This window comes from Poecilia mexicana, unplaced genomic scaffold (assembly GCF_051168715.1).
Source record: "Poecilia mexicana isolate PSO_F unplaced genomic scaffold, ASM5116871v1 scaffold_5, whole genome shotgun sequence".
Taxonomy (NCBI): Eukaryota; Metazoa; Chordata; class Actinopteri; order Cyprinodontiformes; family Poeciliidae; genus Poecilia; species Poecilia mexicana.
The window spans coordinates 10,718,601-10,740,790 of record NW_028263374.1 but is presented as its reverse complement, the minus strand read 5'-3'; the positions used below and the strand labels follow the sequence as shown (position 1 = coordinate 10,740,790).

General features: G+C 39.7%; 1 protein-coding gene and 1 long non-coding RNA gene across 3 annotated transcripts in view; one reads left to right on the top strand and one right to left on the bottom strand.

Annotated features, from left to right (window-relative positions):
• Positions 1–22,190, bottom strand: part of kif21b (kinesin family member 21B) — a 67,245-nt gene that overhangs the window by 34,360 nt on the left and 10,695 nt on the right. For both annotated transcript variants that reach the window (XM_014986319.2, XM_088005509.1), the window contains exons 2-11: positions 8,827–9,049; positions 7,496–7,678; positions 6,354–6,503; positions 5,032–5,166; positions 4,568–4,747; positions 4,358–4,473; positions 4,073–4,268; positions 2,362–2,551; positions 2,180–2,243; positions 1,858–2,088 (exon numbers count right to left, since the gene is read on the bottom strand). In XM_014986319.2, the coding sequence (XP_014841805.2) occupies positions 1,858–2,088; positions 2,180–2,243; positions 2,362–2,551; positions 4,073–4,268; positions 4,358–4,473; positions 4,568–4,747; positions 5,032–5,166; positions 6,354–6,503; positions 7,496–7,678; positions 8,827–9,049 (1,668 nt within the window). The remainder of the gene's footprint in view (positions 1–1,857; positions 2,089–2,179; positions 2,244–2,361; positions 2,552–4,072; positions 4,269–4,357; positions 4,474–4,567; positions 4,748–5,031; positions 5,167–6,353; positions 6,504–7,495; positions 7,679–8,826; positions 9,050–22,190) is intronic.
• Positions 11,173–20,749, top strand: LOC148159636 (uncharacterized). Its single transcript, XR_015762833.1, has 4 exons — positions 11,173–11,641; positions 13,887–14,000; positions 17,770–17,829; positions 20,546–20,749. It is a non-coding gene; the product is annotated as an uncharacterized LOC148159636 (long non-coding RNA).

Genomic DNA, 22,190 nt, shown 5'->3' with positions numbered 1-22,190 from the left:
AAAAGTTGCAAATAAACAAATAACTTAATTGCTTTTTCAAATAAGAAAACAAACATTTTATTGTCTAAAATGCAACAACAAGATTAATTTTGGCTAATTTGAACAAGGTGAAGCTAAAATTAGGCCACTTGAGGAGTTTTGGGTGAAACACATTTTCAGACAAATGCGTTTTCAATGCAAAATGCCAAATGTATGTACATTTCGTAGAGCTTTGTCTCAATTACTGCTCTGAATATGTTGCTTTTCAGCAAATCACCTTTGTCTTACTTAGTCTGTATACTCCAGTTATCGAATAATCAATCAGTTGACAATTATTTCCGTAATCGATTTATCACGATTAATCCGATTAATCGTTTCAGCCCTAATAATATCATTAATGTACTTTGATCGCCCTGCGTGATTGCTGATCCTAAAATGCTTGCTTTATGCTCCAGCAACATTTGCAACACTGGCATTTTTTTTCTTTTTTTGCGAGGAGAAAATGAGTCTTCCAATGTAATTGCCATAGTCCATTAAAGTACATCAACTTTTATCCTTCCCATTAGGTTCTTAAGTTTTATTACTTGCTTTATTTTCCCCTTTGCTCCTACTTTTACAGATTTTATCACCAATTCCATCTGCCACCACTTCTAAGCAATTAGTCTGCTAGATTCCTACTCGTGTCTCTTATGACCCCGTGGCTAACTGTGTGAAACCTTTTAGTGTCCCTGCCAGCATTACAGCCTAGCACTGATAGCACTCCAACTCTCCCAAAGTCCCAGAGTCATAATTGACTTGGATGAATCTCTTAAAGAGAAAGTGAGGCAAGGAGAGCATGTTTGCAGAGAATATTAATCCCTTGCAGCATAAAACAAATTCAGCACAGGTGCACCGTCACAGGCTAAGCAGGAGAAATTGGGAAATTGCTTTACATAAAGCTGAGGTGTTTGAAGACACTGTTTCACATTCAGTTTTAGAAGGGTTTTACTTAAGTTTGGATTTTCCACGTGTTAGTTTCTGTAAGGTCCAGCCTCTTCATCTGGGCTGGTGAGACAAAGTGCAAATCCTTCATTTTGTTTTTGTAAACGTGTGCGCGATTGTCTGCCAGTGGCATTACGAAGAATTTTTACCGTTTCAACTTCCCTAAAAAGAGACTTTTCTGTGAAACTCCAGAGAGATTGAGTTCTTTTATCAACATTTGTTCCCCTCCATGGTCCCGGCGGGTTTGCCGTCTCTCAGAATAACCGACGTAGAGCTCGAGATAAAGAGCTCAGCCGTCATCTCTCCCACCTGATAGCTGAGAGCCTGAGATCCAGTGAGGAAGTGGCTGGCATTTACAATCAAACATGGAAAATGATGCGTTACTCTGCAGATCTAGAACTGGATAAGAATGAATGTGGAAGAGAGAAGTTCAAACTTTTCCTCTATTTTACCTCTTAGGTCTCTTAGGCTTTTCTTATACGGATTAGTGAAAATCAGAGGAAGTCTGACTAACAGCACAAGCTTAATCAGATTGCTGAGCACCCGCTCGTTATTTTAGACACCATTTTGTTGTTATTAGAAGTAGGCTGTTTTGTTGCCTGTATTGTTAACCATTAAACATGTTTAGATGCTGGTTTAATAAGCAAAATACAGCAGTACAATTAGATTTTATCAGTAACTTGTTTGTTTTAGCTGACGTGTATATAGGAACTAAAATTAAACTCCTGATCTTTTTTAATTAATGGTAATCATGCTTCACCACGCTATAGCATAATTTTGAGCTAACTGCAAATCTCCACATCTATTTACAGGAATCTTCAGTCTGTGTAGTTTGGGAAAGGCAAAACAAACTGTAGTCAGTTTGAAATTTTGACTTAAAAGTCTCCGTTCCTTCACCTCAGCCTTCTCTGCCGCCTTTCCTTCTTCTTCAGCCGCTCGATGTCCAACTTGGCGCGCCGCAGAACATCCGTCATCTCGGCCTCCATGGACATGGATATAGGGGAGGAGCCAGGGGGATGGCCGGGGGCGGGGCTTAGACCAGAGGCTGGAAACGAGGAACGAGAGGAGAGCCGGGCCACCTGTCGTCGTAGCGACTCGTTCATGGCCTCGCTCTCAAGGAGTTTGGATCTAGCAGGGCAGGAAGAGCGGGAAGGATTATTGATATTCACGCTCGTACGTCTCCTCTCAACTCTGGGGAAGCTTGCAGTTAAGCTCCTACCTGAGTTCTTCAACTTCTCGGATATAGTTCTGTATTAGCGTTCCAATCTCCTCATTGCCTTCGCCTTGCAAGTAGAAATAAAGTCAACTTTGTTAGATTGTTTTTAACCAGTAAACATATAAAGGAGCTTTAAAAGTGTAAGAGACGGAGCTCAGGTGTAGAGCATCTCTGCATTCACATACTTGACTTGGTGAGCAGAGTGCTGACCTCATTGGCCAGCAGATGCGTCACCCGTGTGTTGAGATGATCGATGGTCTCCTGCATGGCCTTTACTCTCAGGCGCAGCGAGTCGTTTTCTCTCTGCAGCATGGCGTTCTCCTGGTACAGGTCGCTGTAGCCTTCAGCCCCATCCTCACCTGCCACACGCTTACCCTGCATGGAAGCAAACGAAAACATGGCAGTGAATAAAAACAAAATCGGTCTTCGGTAGAATAGCAGTCAGAGCTGGAAAAAAAACCAACAAAAAAAAACCACTGTTGCTCGACATCCCAAACGAACACTGCGCCATTGTTCAGAATGAGTGCAATCGTCTGTGGCTCATCAAGGAGTCATTGTTGGGTTTGGGGAAAAAAAAAAAAAAAAAAAAAAAGAAAAATCAGTTGTTTATGTCTCAAACAGAGAGCCAGTATCTAGTCACAACTCGCACCGCAGTCTATTACTAGACTACAGTCACATCGCATCCCTTACCACTTAGAGGTCAGCTTGCAGTTTCTTCCCTTTGGTAACCATGGTAACTTCAGGCTAAACAACTGCTTGTCTGTTTCAGTCACACAGGTCAAAGCTGAAGAAAAGTAGCCCCTACCTAAATGCTCTTTGATATCATTATGCATATCATACTTCTACATTTGTGGTCCTTGACTGCATTCAGAACAAATCGTCGTTATGTTACGTTGTGACCTCTTGTAGTCTGTAACTTTCTTCATGGAAATGTTGGTATTTTCGTATTTCTGTCACCTAAAACAACAAACTCTAATATGCTTTAATGGGTCTTTATTTTGTGTCAGACTTATCAGAGTGTGGTGTGAATTTATCTCATTTGTTGAGCTCAGCTGTGTGTAATATAATATAATCTCAGTATAAATCCAGGTTTCTCAGAGAACCTTAGTGGGGGGGGGGATTTTAAGATGGATGGAGAAAAATGTTAAAGCCTGCAAAACAGCTTGACATTGGGGTAAAGGTTCATATTTTAGCAGGACAACAGCCCTGACAATAAAACCAGAGAGACAACGGAGCGCAACGGATCAAACTATATTCATGCATTAGAAGTCAGTCAAAGTCCAGAACCAAGTCAAAAGCAGAGTCTGTGCCAAGAAGTGAAAATTGGTGTTCACAGATGTGCTCCTTCTAATCTGAAAGAGCTTGATCTATTTTTGCAAAGAACAGTCATAAATTTCAATTTATATACAGAAGAGACATCACAGAGCCCGAGCCAAAAGCCTTGCTGCTGTAAATGTAGTGAAATGTGTTTCAATTGACATGGGGAGTTCATTGATGCACACACCACACTTTAGGTCATGATTTGAAAATAAGTCAAGTTATACATGCTTTTATTCCAAATGCTGAGAAGTTCAGTTGGTATTAATATTAAATGTGTGGTTTTGTTGTTGTTGTTTTTTTATTAATATGTTACTCAGCTTAACCACAAAGTTCTTGTTTCATTTTCTTATTATGTCCAGTTAGTATCCTCACTTTCATTCATCTTGCCACCTCCTTTGCTCTCCTTTTAGTATCAGTCAGACTGACGAGGCGTTATCACGTCTTATTCAACCTGCCACTTTCCATTTCGATCTTCTTCCCACTTCTGCTTAATCCAAAAAGGCTTCTTGTATTCCTTTTTCTACCTATCACCTCCTTCTCTCCCCTCCAGCCCCCAACCTAACGTCCATCACTCACCGCCTTGTACTCCATCAGCTCCATCTGGAGTCGGGCCACCTCCGCACGCAGGGCGTTGATCTGCTGGCTGGTCTTGTCTTGGTTCACCACCACCTTGTTCTTGATGTTTCGGGCACGGTTGGCGTACTTCAGTGTGTTCAGCGTCTCCATGAAGTCCCGGTCCGACGGGCTGACGCAGGCGATCATGACTGTGCGGCTAAAGAGGATGATCAAGCAGCTCAGTTCATGTCATTCATATCTCATAAATGAGAGTCTTTCTTACATTTGAAGACACAGTTTGAGTACCTGTTGCCTCCCAGCGAGTCTTGCAACAGTCGGGTAAGTTTGGAGTCTCTGTACGGGACGTGTCCGGCTTTCTTAGTCTGATCACCTAAAGCGCTGATCACATTTCCAAGAGCCAGCTAACACAGAGAGGAGAAGATCCCAAGCAGCATTTAAACAGAGCAAAATGTTTACACGCACTGATGATCCAATCTTGTTTTGTCTCTGACCCACCAGTCCACAGTTAATAGAGATTCCCTCTCGGGCCCTTTCTCCAGTGGCCCCCGTGCGTTTGAGCCTTTCTGAGCCGGCCAGGTCCACGAAGTGAAACTTGGCCATCAGGGTCTCGTACTCCGGCTGGGCGATGGGGGAGGAGTCTACGCCGTTCACTTCGCCATTCTCTTCTCCTCCATTCTGCTCCAAGAGGCAAGCATCTTACTTCAAAACTGGTAACTCTTTCACCAGCTTGCATGCTCCTTACAATTATGTTTTATTCAGTTATATATGAAAACACACTTCATTTATCTATGCTGTTTTTGTCTTCTCAGTCTGCCCAGTCTCATTTAGAGAAACGATGAAACTGATAAACACCTTGAGCTGGACCTCCTAATTATGCTTTTTTTTTTTAAATATTTGACTAATTTCTCTTTCATATTTAAGGCTCTCTCTACATCTCTACCCCAAACCTCCAGTCTCACCATTTGCTGCTGCTGAAAGACTCTCATCTGACAGAGATGGATGGTGAAGATGGCATGTGAGCGGGAGCTTTGTGCGTTCATCTGTGTGCTGGCTGTGGTACGGGACAGAGCCCCGAGCTTCAGGCACTGCAGCAGCTGCAAAGCACGCCAAACATACAGGACATCTGCAGACTTTTCATTTCAAATTGGAAGAGAAAATTGCTAAAGCAGACATAATTTTGAAAAGAAAATCTAATTTTACGCTAATGCTTATCATCATTGCCAAGAGGAATTCAAAACCTTGCACACTTATTTAATCATTTAGAAAAAAAAAATAAAAAAATCGTTATCTGGCCGACTCCCAACTCAAACCCATCTCTGCTCATTTGAATATCTGTCAACCATGTTTTTTTCCCTCCTGGTGCTTCCTCTCCTAACTTTTTAATCATCCTGCCTCCATCTGTCTTCCTCGCTCCTTCATTGCCACATTCGCTCTCCCTCAACCTGTTTTGCTGTTTTAAGTCTTTTGTCACAAAAGGAGCATCCATTTATCTTCAAGGGTCTTTAAATAGATCATATTTTTGGGAAATTAAAGCCCAGGTGAGCTGAAACAAATAAGGCTATCATGCGTCTCTATTCAGCACTCTGGATAATGATTGCGATGCAGACTGGATCAGCAAATCATGACAAGGCCATTCGATTCCTGTGATCGTTCTGCAAAATCACCACCTGCCCTCTTTGTCATTGTGTTTAACAAATATCAGTCAATAAAATAATATCTGAAGTCTTTTCCCCACACAATCACTGACTACTACTGGTATGGTACCATTGTGGAACTGATTTTTTTTTTTTTTTTACTTTTTATTTTCAATTGAAGAATAAAGTCATGATTTTGTACTTTGCAAAGGTGCTGTAGAGTTTCCAAAAATACGTGAAATAATTTACATTTTAGAGTGGAGTGAAAACATATAAAACATAAACTTTAAAAAAAATCATTATTTTGGGGCGAAACAAGGAACTGGCAGTAAAATAATTATTTCAGCAGCATTGAGGTAGGAAATTAAGAAAAAGGAAGACATTTAATAAAAAAAAAGACTTCTATATGTGTTTAGATGTCAGTCAGCTAGTGTCTGATGGATAAACATGAACGTGATAAGATCATACAAAATTTGGTATAAAAACAAAAGATGGTTTCTAACTGAGTAATGAAGGAAAACTGATGCATTTTTACATTAAAAAATTGATAGAATCTCACCCAAAAAAAAAAAGAAAAAACAAACTTGGTGAACTCTTGCCCAGTTTGCGTCGCTATAAAAAGACCACCCATATGAACAAGGACCCACCTCGTCCTCTGACTGCACCAGTCTGGAAGTGACTCCTGTGGTGTAGATGCTGCCGTTGGCGTCCTCGTGGATCCTGATGTTGGACTTCCTGCTGCGACTCTCAGGATCTCTGGATCCATCAAACAAGTCCAGGATCTCCTCATTGTACAACTGCGACAAGTCACACAGGCACTCATCATGGTGAGTTATGATATTTACTGTCAGAGTTTCTGCATCTTTTTAAATCACAAAATTCTAATTTTTTTCCATTACTGCATTACTGATGTGTAGTATGTTACATATCAAAGCGTGATAAAGCAAATTAATGAAAGAATGTCAATTTAACGTAATGTAAAAACTCTAGTAGGATTTTTTTCCTAAAAAAGTCTAATATTTTTTCAGACTTATTTTTTTCCACCTAAAAAAAATTATAAAAGCACTTTTTCAAACTGCACGGGAACCCCAAATAACACTAAAAAAAAAATCTCCAGGAACAACATTCAAAATAATGACCTCTTTCAAACAAGCCAAGTCAAAGGTCACAGGGGGCCACTGAAAGCTCAGTGTGTATGTCAAACACACATACACACACCCATCTGTTTACCATCAACAAGGATAAACTTTTGACCCAAAAGCAAAAAGAAAACACACCAATATCAGAGATCCAGAGGCTAAAAAAGAAAGTAGTAGAAGCTGTTTGTACAAGATTATTATTTTTCTGGTTTTATAAGGATTTCTATTATAACCTGATCATTAAACGAACCACAACACACACGCCCAAACGTGCAGCAGAACCCTCCCTAACATGCCCCTCACATTCGCTCTCCAGAAATCCCCCGAGGAAATGATTAGTAGCCATATATCTAAGCATCCCGCCCTCTCTCCGATTCCTCGCTCTTATCCGTCTTCTGCTCCTCGGTGATGAGGAATAATGTCAGAGGTAATGGCAAACATTAATCAGGTCCCACAAAGCACACATAGACATCACAGCCCATCTGTCTTCAGACTGTCACATCCTGTTTGTGGATGAGAAGGCTGATCCTGTTGCGTCCTTTATGTTCTGGTTGGCGGTAATACGGACCAACAAGCAAATTTATTGATACCATTTGGTTGTATCAATAAACTTTTCAAAATGTTAGATCAAGTCTTTTCGTGTGTCCCACCTCCAAAAACTGGGCGCTGACTTTAAACTCAGGCGGCTGGATGCCGGTCTCCTGGGCTCGATCCCTCCTGCTCTGGATGCCCTCAAACAGCTGGTGAACAGCCCGCGGGATGATGCCCTGCTCCTGCAGGCTCAGACTCACATCAAAACCCGTCCCCATGGTGTAGGTCTTCCCCGAGCCCGTCTGGAAGACATTTCATATAAAGAAATTAAAAAAAAAAAAAAAGAGACCATTCTTACCATCCCAAGATCTACATAGCGTTTCTTACCCATCCTTGAATTAAAACTCTTAAACCAATTAATGTGAAATCAACTGGTCGTCTGATTTGACAGATTTTCACTTTGACTATGACTGATGGTCTGAACCTCAAAAAACAATCTCACCAATTAGTGAGCTAAACACAACTAAAAACACAATGTGGAAGTTGTTGCTGAATAAACTCGCCGTCTGCAGTGTCAGTGAGATGTTTAAAAATTAAGGCCATTTAAAAGGAAGCCACGTTCCCTCTGGCACAAAGACACCATTAATTAACAGAATCTCTTAGCACCAACTCAAGTCATGGCTGCAAATGAATAAATGAACAACCCTGTCATCATCACTATTGAGCTACAGTAGTTTTTTCTCATTACACTATTTAAACATATTTTTATTTATGTTGCCTAGCTTACATTGTTTTTTGTTGTTTTTTTTAAGATTACATGTAGATTTTACTATTCCGCTTTGCACTAGTAGGGTCTAAACCATGTTTTGTTGCATAATCTGCAATGATGATTATCAGACTTTGTCGAGAAATGTTTGTAGTTTATTCAGACTGTAAGAGAGAGAACAGTAAGACTTTAAACCAACAACATGAAAGCTGTTCTGTTTCATCCATTTAGGCTTTTAAATCTCATCTGTCAAGGCGCAAGCTGGATTTAAAGATGCTGACAGCATTTTGGAAGTCTTACAGTCAAAGTAAGAAAATATACAGGGAGTAAAGTGTTTTAGTGATTCAAACCCCACCAGAAGCTAATCCAGGTCCATTTAGTCAGTTTATGCCATCAACTCTGAGATCAGTTTGTCTTCAATGACACCTCATACAAGGAAGGGTAGAAAATAATCTGAAAGTCAATACTACATTTTACAAATTATGAAAAGAATACATATAATTAGCCACAAATTTTTGATCAATGGATCTCTAATCTTTCTACATTGATGAAGTCTCAAGCTGACCTGATATTTTATGGTTCATAGTACGTTGACATGTTTGATGTCACCACAACTGTGACTGACATGCTTTCTGTTGTTATACTCCAAAATAACTCCAAATCTACAAAGCCTCGTGGTCGCACCTGTCCATAAGCAAACACGGTTGCGTTGTAGCCCTCCAAGCAGCCCTCGATGAGCTTGTACACACAGGTCTGGTAGATGTGCTGCTGCTCCGAGTCAATATCGAACACAAAGTCGTACGTGAAGGCCTTGTCCTTTCCCAGGAGCACCTGCGGTTCTCCAGGTGTGACCAGCGTGCACACGTGACAGCCCTCGATCTTCTCCTTGGCCATCTGAGGACGAATCCTAAAAGACAGGAAGTCAACGATATGGACATAAAAATCAAGCAAGGAGGAATTTATGACAAGATGCGAAATTTAAATGTGGAAATTTAGTATATAAACTTAACACAAGCAGATAAACTGCTGATGAAAACTGAGTCTGAACTGTTTTAATGCATCATGCGGATAAAACACGATCATTTGAAAGAGACCGGCTGTAAAATGGAAACTAGGTTAAAAAAAAACATAGTACTTGAAGAGCTAATCAAATGAGAGCTCTTTCAAAAATAAAAAAGTGAAGATGGTGAAGAAGTTATAACATCTTCTCATTGAAAATGTGCACCAAACTAAATCTGAATGTTTTACTCGTCCGCATTACTGGAATATGCAAATATCTGCAGAACTTCCTCCGGACATCTTAAGGACACACGTAGGCAGTAAATCGTTGAAAGCATTTGCTGCAGATGAGCGAGGGGTGCATACTGGTATCTGCTGACTTGTGTGAACCTTTTCAGCCATTCATCACTATTGTAGCTACATTTAATTACAAGTGAAGCTGATGCAAAAACAATCGCCTAACAGCCTCTGCTTTCATTCCTGACATGAATTGTTGTATTATCTTCCATAATGGGATCATTTCATTAGGCATCACGTTATATAGCTGCTAAAAAAAAAAGCAGCAGCTCCGGGCACCCCGTCTCTCGCAGCCATGTGGTCAGAATGCATCCCAAGTAGAAAATCCTCTGCTGTGAAATATACGTGTGAACGGCAGCTGTGGGAAACGCCGGGACCAAACTCTGCAGTTTTCTCCTGAAAGATCTGTGGGGATCATGTGGGAAAATGGCTCAAGATGCTTTAGCAGGAATAAGGGGCAGCCCAAACTCACTAGGTTATTTAAAGTGGCATGTCAAAATAATTTATTAAAGTTAAATGAGTAACTAACTGCCTGCTTTTACTGTTAATAAGACTAAATCATAACAAATTAAAAGAAAAGTTTATGGTTTGGGACATTTTAATCAAAATCTTCTAAATTCAGAAACATTAAAACTTTTTTTTTCCATGTACAGTAACTATCAGTCACCATCTCCGCTGACAAATCAAATTGATTGTTTTTTTTGGTTTTTTTTATTAAAAAAAAAAAGGTCTTTTTACTGTTTGAAAATCTATGAAACCAGATACCAGAACAGTTTTTTCTGACACTAATCAAGATAAATGGTGTGAGAAAATGAATGAGGTCAGACTCTGTGGCACTGTCTGTTCAAGCTGTGGTCTTGTTTCACATGTGTGTGGAGTAAGTCTGCTGGTCAAAATACAGCAATATCTACACTGCATTTCTTAGTCACCGCACTAAATTATACGTTTGGTCAAATTTATATAAATACCAAGAGAAAAGTACATCCCTACAAACGTACAGATTAATTATTCAATGCTTTTCCAGATTTCTTAGCCCAATGTTTAAATGTTTCCAAATCAAAACTCCAAGCTGAAGATATCTTTTACAGCAATCATTTTTTAAGAACACATAAGATTTAAAGAACAAGAAATAATTTTAATTATATGTCTTGATTTGCACCACTCTACCACTGGGGGGGAGGGGGTTATCGCTGAAATAGATCCAAAAATCTCACTTTAATTAGTGATAATACTCATTGTTTTTAATGTTTTTGTCTTAATACTCTTAGTCAAAGACATAAACTAACTCTAGAGTTTTAGACATGTCACAACATTTTGGTAACGATGCTCAGCTCCTTAATCTGACCATGTAAAGAAGTTTTTCAGAAGTATGAATAGAACCAGATTGACCAGTTTATTTGTAGGAATGCAAATTTGTACCTTTTAGGGAAAAGGATACAGGGACTATAAATTCAAGTTAGACGTCAGAAATGAACAGGAAAAACAAAGTTATATTTCAATTGGGTAGGAACAGTTTTACATAGTTCCAACACGTGAAATGTAAATGACAGTCTACAGAGAGCAGACTGAAAGAGGAGAGTTGGAGTAAGTTCAGGTAGACCATACAAAAGAAACACTTTCACTTATCAACAAGTGACAAAACTGAGGAGAAATCTGAAATAAATCCTAAATATTATCAGTACGTTTAGCTGTACTAGTCACTTAATATCAGACAATGTGGAAACAATGGGAAAAACCTGCATCTGAGTATATGTAGAGAGACTCAAGTCAATGTTACAAGCATTGTTGTCAACTCCTCTAATCAGGACGGGTTCCCATCCTGACAGGTAGTTCGCAGAAGTTAATTACTTTCCCCCTAACATCCCAGCTGGAAAATAATCCCTGATAAGATGAGAGTGAAATAAAGCGGTCCCTGGCCAAGAACAGCTTTGAAGTCACTGACAAATGATGTCTGAACATTTGAGTTTAGGATAATTTTCATTTTCTTGACAGAACAAGGGCAGAAAGCCTTACGGGCGAGATAAAGCTGATTTACTGCAGTTAAGACTTCCCACAATTACATGCTTCTGCATCAGTGCTGAGTCACTGAAGAAAAACTATTGGAGAACTTTTACTTTTCCTTAATTTACTTTCCTATTGAAGAGCAGGTCTGCTGGATTGCATCTGGAGCTTTTGGAGAGACGGTAGAGGAGTCAGAAGAAAGGTAAGGAGTTGACATTTACTAAAGCAATATTTTATAAAGTCTTTAAATAAACCTCCTTGTTCAGACAAACACACTACAATTGCAACACAAAAACATACTATGGTATAAAGCCTGAGAGAGATTCAGAAAAATCCCCAACAGCTGTCGTAGGACGGGACTAAACTACAAAAACATCCACCCTGGAACTTCTGTAAATACTATACATAAAGGGGAAAAAAAATCAACAGTACTATCTTCAGTTCACACATGGTTCCTCTCATGCATGCATAAAGTACCACACCCTCCACTGACGCACACATTTAATCCCTTTACCACAAGTCTTAATGGTGCTGCAGAAACACACACCGGGGCATTTTTTCTGGCTCTCCTTCAGGCACAGAGGCATCTCTGAAGAGAGATTCTTCCAGCAGGGGATTAAACACATTTGAATTGTGCGATTCAGCAACCGCCTGAGAGCCCAGGCCAACCTTATTATGAAGACAGAGGCTCAAAGCAGTTAGCAGACAGATGAGTTTCCTTTATTCCTGGATGCGACCTTGACACAGAGGTTAATGGATCTAAAAGTGCTGTTTAAGCCAATTATAAACATAAAGTGGAGATGGCAAAAGAGCAGCGCACTGACTTTATACAATAGAGTTGACCGCTGCAGGATAGAGTGTGTGTGTGTGTGTGTTTGTGTACTGCTGTGGGTGAAGAGGAAGAGAGAAGGTAATACACATGAAACGGCTTAAATTTAGATTTATGCTAAACTGTTCCTGTGGAAGAAATTATACTAAAGAGCACTGGAAAACTGAATAGAGTACATAGAGAATTGCTTCTTGTGTCCCGCTATGCAAACGTACTCAAACCACTGCAATTATTTGCATTTGTCACATTACTCAAACCTCAATGTCTTGTATTTGGATTTTATGCAATGCAATAATGCAAATTACTACTTTGGAAGTTGTTTTTGTTTTTTTTGCTTATTTTCAGCAGTGTCAGCAAGGCAGGACTCCATGCTGAATAAAGTTTCCACAGAAAATGAGAAAATCGAACAACTGGGGAACAAAAGAAGAAACCAAGTGGTTAATGAGCCAATCTGAAATGGCTTCTTGATCTAGAGAAACAATTTAGTGTTCCCTGGAGTATGGGTGCCTTCCAGGCAAAACAAAAACACAAAAAATGGTCCAAAATTAACTACTATAAGCAAAACCTAATCAACAGTTAATGCCATTGTGAACAAATGACAAAATGCTCACACATACATGGCAATGAGATCCCGTCAGATGGCCTATGGGATGAAGAACTAACAGCTTTCAGTAATCAACCAGCACAAGGGCTCAGCTGGATGAGCGTTTAAGACAGCTGCAGCAACAAAAGAATAGATCCATAGCATTGATCTCACATGTGCACAACCATCCAGACTCAGACCACACAATCAATAAAGAACATCTGATGCTAAAATTAGTCCAAGTCACCATGAATACATGCAATAAGATGCAATGATTCCACCTGTTCTCATCTTTTGGGTTCTAACATAAAAAAAAAAGGTTTAAGTACCTCAGGTGGGATGCTAATAGATAACTGCTATCTCAACCTCAAGTGCACTGATGCTCAGTGATGCAAAGTAAAGTTACCCAAAACATGAACAAGGCAGCAGGCTTCTTCAAAATACAGTCATGCAGACTCAGCTTTTCTCATCACAGTCCTGCTTTTCAAAAGTAATGGGATTTCTAGCCTTACAAGAATACTGAGATTGGAATGTGTCATAAGCTGAAAACAACCGCTGTTTGAAACTTGACATGTCAGCAAGAAGGATGAGGCAAGCCACAAAACATCAGGACCTCACACATCCACAAACACAGCGATTTGGATGGCCTGTTGATTCAACAACAAAACAAAATGCCTCATTTCATTTAAAATGCTACATAGTAAAATAATCCCCATTATATGCTTTTTGGTCAAATAAAAAAAAGAGACAATGCTAATTTGGTGATGTGCAAATAATAAAAGGAATTAAAAATATATGTCCAAGTCACTAAAAGCATCAATATTTTTGATGCATTTTTTCCATTTAAATAGCAGAAACCCCATAAACTAAATTGGCTGAATCTATAAGCATAATTTAGAGCTTTAATTACCGATTCATTATAATTCTCGTGGTCTTTAAATTGTGAACTGCAAATCCTAATAAGCTCCCACATCCATTTTTTCACTAATCTTTGCTGTAACACAAGTGCTGACAGAACATCCATTTGCATTCCAGAAAATAGCCCCATCCAAACGACAAGTCTGCTAAACAACTGAGGCTCGGGGATGGGGGTGTGTAACCGCAGAGCCAATAAAAATCAGCCTGTGTGGTGATCACTTCCAATAATAAGTAAGTGCCATTTTCCCCTATGAGTGTGTATGTGTGTGTCTTGGCCATTTTGTGTGTTCATGCTCAATCAACCTCCAAGACCAGGCGAGTGATAGCCACAGTTCATTTCCCTAATGTAAACACTTCAGTAAAGACGCAGCCCACACACACACACACGCGTGCGCCCACACACACACACAGCGACAGTTAATAGTATTCACTGGAGCTGTGAGTGTTTCAGACCTCTCTTGTCTCTCCTCTGGCACAGAGCCAGAGGAGGAAGCAGCTCTCCATTTATGTCTTCAGCGCGACCCCTTTTTTGTTGTTTTTAAGAGGATTAACATCTTCTCTTCCTCAGTAACTCTTTAAAATAACTCTGACTTCCAGTTTTCTCTCTGCTATTTGCGATATCGACTTCACAATCGCTGCACAGCAAAGTGCCTAATGCTTTGTGCTCTTGTCCGTCGTCACATCGTCTCGCGCCGTTTTCTGCTAAGCTTCGGTTTACTGCCAATGAAAACTGCAGCACAAAAGATTGAATAGCAGAGGGAGTTAAAGGGCCTGTTCCACTTTCCTCTTCCTTCTGATAACAAGAGAGCCTCTCCAACACTGTGACTTTAGCTCCCTCTCTCATTTCCTCACCCTCTGGCTGTCTTTCTTTCGAATAATCAAATGCCTCCCCGCTACTGGAAAGAAAAACACATTGAACTCTTTGTGTCTGCTCCACCAACAACTGTTTAAAATACAAACACCCCGTCCACCCACTTTGATCCCGCAGCACATCCAGAAAAGCTGATGACAGATACCTCTATAGTTTGTTTGCAATCCAGGAAGCTTGAGCTAACAGGCAGACAATAAAAGCAGGTGATCGGTCTTCACTGCAAATACATACGCAGATAAAAGAGGATATTCAGAAAAGACACTTTAGAAACAACCAACTATCTCTACGAAGGCCAGAGGATTAGGATTGATTTTGTGTTTGTTAGTAACAGGTATTTAAAACTTACGATCTAAAGACGGTGTGCAAGTCCTTAAAGACGTGCTCTTAACATATACATTCTGATAATCTCTCCAAGCAACTAGACCATGTGCACTTTGGAGGTGTGTGTGCCCTTCACAACAACCAGGAAGCCTGTTCCACAGACATAAGACTTTATATTGCAGAGGGAGGATGATCATGATACAATGTTCATTGGCAGGAAGATTGTGGACCAGTCCTTTTCAGCTGTAGTGAAAACTATTTGGCTGCAGCCAAAGCAGCATTGGTTCGCAGTTTGCAGGGCAGCTGCAGCTGTTTTGATTCTTGTATTTCACTCATGCCTTACATGGAGCTGCATTCAATTAAACAGCGATGTTTAAAGAAAATAAACCTTGAATTTTGCTTTAAGCTCAGAGTAAAGTTAATATTGTGACATAATTTTTATGTCACTTACTTATATAAAACCTTAGATAGAAGTGTTTCTATGTTTTCAATGAAAAGAAAGTTGGCAGTAAGACATATTCATACATATTTCTTGGAGAACAGACTTAAATTCCATTAGCTCCACTTTAAGCCTTGCGTTGCAAAGCATGCTTCCATTTCGTACTATCATTATCCTTATTCATATTTTCACTCGGTGCTCAGCATGTAGAACAGAAAGTCTGACACAAAGAAGGGGTTTGTTCTGGAGAGGCAGGTAAAAGAAAGTCAATTCCTCAGAGATCATTCTTTCAATCCGTGATCTACATGTTCAGCTTGTTGATGTCAAAAATCGGTGCAGGTGGCTGTTGAAGTCAGCCCACCACCCGCTATGCCTCTGATCCCCTTAGAACAACTTTGCTTATATTGGGAGCATTTAAAACATCTGGAAAGCTGGGTTGCGGATAAACTTGCAAGCTCAAATGTCTAAAGCATTTACTGCTGTTTTAATGCTGAGACACCTTCAGGAACGACAGTTCGCTTTTTCACAACCCATTTCTGTTCAGCATGATACAAACTATGCAGAGACATGGAAGCCAGAGTCTAACAATTTTCCTGAGAAAACTTAATGTGCTTTGAGGTGTTCTCCTCTTAATTCCAGGCCTGTCATCACTTGTTTGTGGTAGCCACCATTCCAAGCAGCTTCATGATGGAGCGCTGCTGCTTTGACTCCACCGCAGCTCCGCCACACAGTCAGCCGCTTGGGTGTTGTCTCTTCAGAAACACCACAGACTTGGTTCCTAATAAACTCTTGCAGTCGTATGCTGCCAAATAATAATGAGGCATGACACAGCCATTTATCAACTTAATATTAAAAGGAGAACTCATCAGTGAAAGTGCTTATTGAACAGGTGACACTCAAAGATATGCAAAAGAAAAATCACAATGCACTCAAGGCATGTCAGCTGTAACTGCCTTAAGGAGAATCAATTCAACAAAACTTCAAGAAAATTATGGGTTTTTTTTTTTTTTAGAATTTCCTGCAATGCTGACTTTTTGTTTTGTTTTGTTGTTTTTTTTTTACTTTTAAATTTTACCAATAACTATATTGGGGGAGACCTCTATGAGCTCCCACCTCTAGCCCACAGCAAAAAAAGTGAACAACATGGACCAACAAAAGAAAAGATGTAGTAAATTTAAATCCAGCAGAAATTTCAAAAATTACAAGGTCAGCCCCACTGATGCGTCAGATAATATCCATTTCAAAAATGCCTCCAAGCACCTGCTGTTGGTTATAGGCACGAAACTGGGAGTTTTTAGATTTGATGCAGCCTGTATGATGGGTTTACTTTCATAATCCAACCCAGTAACAATGACGTAACAGTGATCACCTGAAAGAGCCTTCGGGGCCCAGTGTTTTAATTTTGGTTTACTGAGCAGAAAGAAGGTTTTTTTTTTTTTTTTTTTTTTTTTCCTGACAGATTACCCAGCATCACAGAGATTACATAAACAACACATGTCCATCTGGTTGTGTTCAGTTTGCCTGTGCCATACCTCAGAATAGGGCTTTGTCATCACATCTCAGATAAGGATTACCCCAACTGACTGTGTTTGGATCTCTCCACATAGGGATAAAAAAAAAATGGTGAATTACAAAATATCTGTATTTTCAACCATGCATTTGACTTGCGACAACCGTATCATGAAAAGTATGAAAACTTTCCATGGAAAGATGGCATGAAGCATTGTTAAAACTGAGAATCTCAATTGTCAAGAAGAAATAAAGGTGAAAAATAATCATTTAACAAAACTGAAAATGTTCCTAGCTTGTCTGTGTGCTCTCTGACTTTCCAAACCCAGCTGGCTCTTATCTTTCTGCTATATAAGCACGTCAAACCCATGTCCCATGGCAACCAGGAAAAGATAACTTCACGCACATACTGTACTTTCAAAGAAGTTCACCTCTGTGAAGAGTAAAACAGACCTTCTTGAAAATAAATTTAAAAAAATTGACCCCATGAACTTTTTCTCTTTACACAAATCCCTTTCAGTAATTTAGCAAGCAGAGACTGAAAGGTTGACTGGAAACATAAACTTAAGTTGTAAGTGAGTCAGCGCATACAGCTCCTGGGCTACACGGTTGTGGTGCGATTCTCACATTTGCCTAACAGTCGGGAGTCTTTCTGCATGGAGTTTGTATTTTACCCAGCGTGTCTGTGGGTCATATATGGGTACTCTTCAAGGCTGCAGAGCAATTTAGCTGCAAAATGGGGAATAATCTCCAATAATTGTCCGCTTTTTTTGTGCTAGTGTATCAAATCATTTCAGGTATTTTGATCTGTATTTTCTTCTCTCACACAAAAGAATAATAAATGTAACCGCTTTTTCTAGGGTGGGACAATATCTACGGCAGAGGACATACAAAATGCTACTGACAGAAACAGTGAAAAGGTAAATGACAGCTTAATATAAGGACTATTTGTTTTATTCATTGTGGAGGAAGGTCTGGATTTCCCTCCAAGCCCTGCAACCCCCGCCCCCTTCAGATAAGCTGGAGATTATGGGTGGGCTTTAATGATCACCACTTTATAGGATCTGTTGGACAAAATGAAGGATTTTGAACATTTGATTGTTAAAGCTAAAATAAAGAGACAATTACCTGCACATTTGTTGCAGCTGCAGTCAGCTACATGACTGTGTATGGAAAATGATAAAAATCTGACCATTAAAGCAGAAAATATGAGGTGGTGCACCAATTCAACTAGAGCAGAAAAGTTAGCCTGGAGCCACACTCTAAATCCATTTCCCTGTCCAATAGCGTACAGTTAAGCTCCAATTTATTTACACGCCAGACGGATTTAGATTTAGTGATTTTTTTTTTTTTTTCAACTAAGAAGCTCGTTTCTGACAGGAAATAACGCAGGCATCTCCCAGAACATAAGACACTGCAAAAGAGGTAACAGTAAAAGCAAATGTATTTTTTAAAAAAGTCAATTTTTAAGAAAAACTGTCTTCTTGAAAATTATTGCTACATTTCTCACTAATCAATAGATTTTTTTTCACCCCCTTTTCCACCAGTATTTCAAATGATTTGTTTTCTGTGATGAGCTCCATGTGGCCGAGTCTGGGAGGCCTCTTTGCAATCACCCTAGTCTTTAGCTCCCTCAACACAGATTCTCTATCAGCTCTTTGGCTGGGCCACTCCAAAATGTTAATATCACTTCCAGTCAGAAGAAACATGTTGGTCAAAGAACCTAACAGGGTTATGATTAATCCAGAATCTGTCCTGACTCGACATTCTCCTGGCAAAAACCTCAAATGCGTCATGCTTCTCTTGACTTTAAACTGATCCAGATACGACAGCCGCCACCTGACCAGGTACAGAGAACTAAAATGTGATTGCTAAGGCACTAAATGTCGGTGAAAAGGAATGAAGGGATCTACATTCAACAAAGGCACCTTTGAAGGTGGACACCCTTTGTTCACACAAACTGATACAAAACCTCTAAACAGGTGTAAAGGTGGAATCAAATAATGCTCTCGCTAAACGATTCACCTCTCTTCTTGCATTCATACTGTATCTGCCTCGGCCACAATGAAGAGCCTGAGAGAACGAAAGTAAGGACACAAGAGGATGGCAGCAATGGGGAATTTAAGAAGGTTGCTGCATGTTTGACATGAAAAGCTCAGAAACTCAGGAAATTACCCCGGCCCATTTAGGGTTGGGAGCTTTGGGCATATCGGTGACTCTGGGGTGAAATGAGAGAGGCCCGGTGGAGCGGGAATGGATGGAGGAGAGGCAGACCGATGGCTGTTAAGGTCGAAACAAAATGACTAAGAGGGAAGAATGAGAGCAGAAAGGGGAGAGGAAGCAAAGGATCAGATGGGCAGTGGGTGGTTCAAAGCCCATTTCATCTTTAAACGTCCATACAAAACCTTAAAAAAGGTCCCTGAACACATCACCCTCACTGTGAAACATGGTGCCGGTAGCATCATGATGTGGAGAAGCTCTTCTTCAGCATGGACAGAGAATCTGGTAAAAGGTAATTGAAACATCAGTAAAACTGAGCAAAAGCACATGTTTATAAAAATAAGTTAAAAGTTAAAAGTTTCAGTGTATTACATTTGATCCCCATTTCAGTCAGTACTCGACTGTGAGAATACTTTGTGGTTCAAGCTAAATGCAAGCACTGTTTGTGATCAAATAATTTAAAGAAAAAACATCAAATACAGCTGTTAAAGCTAGTATGATTCAAAGTTGTGTAAGTATTTGGTTCTTAAAAAAAAACAATCTTGTCACTTATTGACCTAATTTTATTAATTTCCAGCCATCTCTGATCTAATCCTCATTAGCACCATTTCAGTATCTGAATAGCTCAATTTGCTTCCATAGCAAATTCAACTTTCGCAGTTAATATTCTGAATACAGAAATTGAAGGTCCCAACTATTTATCAAAGTGTTAACACCAATTTCCTGCCATCTGACAAAGAGGTCCCGGCACAGTGCAGCTCAAAGTTTCGGATTATTGAGCGACAGTAGGCATTTCTGTGCTGTTGCCCATTTAATCAGTGCTGACATTGATTTCCTGGATCAGCAAACTGCAGTGAATCAGCACATAAAACCATCAGCGGACTCTTTCTCTCCAGTCCACCTTCTCTTCCTCTGTTCGATGCTCCAGCCATCACAATCAATCGCAGACAACCTTCCCATAATGTCCGAGCTATTCTCTTATTGTAATCAGTTAAGTGTTGTGCATGAGTGAAATAGCTGGACGCTCTCTGCCACTCAGGGCTTATGGTAGCGGGACGTTCACTCAAAAATCTGTGTCTCACTTCAGCTTCCAGCGCTTCCTGCTGACCCAATAACACAGCAGGGTAACGGGCCACAGGCCAAGTGGTACAGCGCTCACATTCAGAGTTTCTTATGTTGGTTCAGCTTACGCAAAGTGAATGAGTGAAAATCTTCCATTCATTCATTTATAATCAAGGTGGCCCTAAAGCCATTCTGTAAAATTGTGGTGGATGCTCCTACCACCACCACATAGTGTTAGTATTTGTTTCTTTATTAGTATAGTTTGTTATTTCATTTAGACATATATTTTCTAATGGGTGCACACTTTAGTTAATGTCTGTCTGAATGGTTCATTTATACTTGTTTTTGTTTGAGGTGCCACTTATAGGAACCAGCTGGTGGAGGAACCTGGGGCAAACCATCTACAAATTTCTGAAAGACTGAAGAGGGAGACTTCAAGTTTTTTATTTAATTTTGTCACTTAAATATTCACTTATTGTTTGCTAAGTTAGTTAGTTTTGCTTTATTTGTTTATAGAATGTTTTAGTTAATTTTGTATTTATTTGTTCTTTTGTTAGATCAGACCTCCCTCAAGTGGTAGATTTGGGTTACTCCACCCCTATTTAAGCAGCCTTTGTTCTTCGTTTGGTAGGTCAGTTTTGTTTGTGTTTAGTTAGAGTTCAGTTGACCTCAGTTAATTTGGATCCAAATTTGTTACTTATCTTTTGATTTATTCTTGCTTTAAATTTTTATGCTTTGTTGATGATTTTTTTGAAGAATTAAATTGAAGCCTTTTTCTACTTTGAACATTTTTTTGTCCTTGTTTGAGTCTGGTCCCTCACAAAAATGCATCAATCTAATTAAAATAAGGCCGGTTTGGAAGCACTGAATTTGGTTTTTCAATCTGAAGCAACAAGGTAAATTCAAGACCTGGTGGGACAGCACGTCTGAGCTCATCACTCGAACTACAACGCTTCTAAGAACGGTTGTAAACAGCATAAATGAACGACATGGAGAAGCATTGTTGTGATTATGTACTGAAGCGGGAGTGTCACAAGGGGTAGGAGGTTCTTAAAGAGACAGAAGCAAAATTACTAATAATCAAATGTAATTTTCATAACACTGAAGGTAATACAGTTATTTGGTTGATATAAAATGCCACTATGTTCCTAAAAAATACATAACACCTGCCCTTTAAAATGATTTAGTCAAAGTCTGGACTTCCAGCAAATCTGCTTGCGATGCTGAAGTATCAACAGGGGGGCAAAGAATTGGCGACAGGGTGAACTGACCTGGAGCCTCATCAGAACCACATATTTTGGGTTCATAGTTGTGGATGTTGTTACCACCTATTGGCCCCAATAGTGTCCTTATCCAGATGGAGAGTTAGTAGTGCACGGAAAACCAAAAATAAAACCATGAACCTGGAAACATAACACTCCTAATCGCCCTCTTCTATACCACACCTTCCTTTGTTTAATTATTTTATTCACTCTTAAACACAGACAGAGTATGCAGTCCTGCTTTCATGTGATCCCTCTCTATCAAATGATCCTTGCAGGCTGGCGACCCCGCTGCCAGAGGCAATGATGCCAATCGGTAATCGGCGACGAGAGAGAGCTGGACTCACATACCCTCTGAACATTGGTTTGACTGGATTTGTTAACATCCAGTGTCAAACTCTGGAGAACAAGTGGGCAAACTGGTTCATGGACATTAACATGAACATTTCCCAGTCTGAGCCAGACTTCAGAGAGAGCCGTCCTACATTTTCTGGAGCCTATAGAGCCAAGTTAACTTCTCAAGATGTATCAGATAAATAAAAAGATATATTTATAAATAATAAAACAATTGACCTTCAAAAAGAAAGTGGTTATAAAAATTTTCCTCAACTATTGCAGAAAAGATCTACTAAATTAGGATAGTGCTGTATGGAACAGACCATGTGGGAAGCCTCGCTGTGATAGATTTTGGCAAGAGATTAAAAAATAAAGCCAACAAAGATTGCCTTGATTGGCTG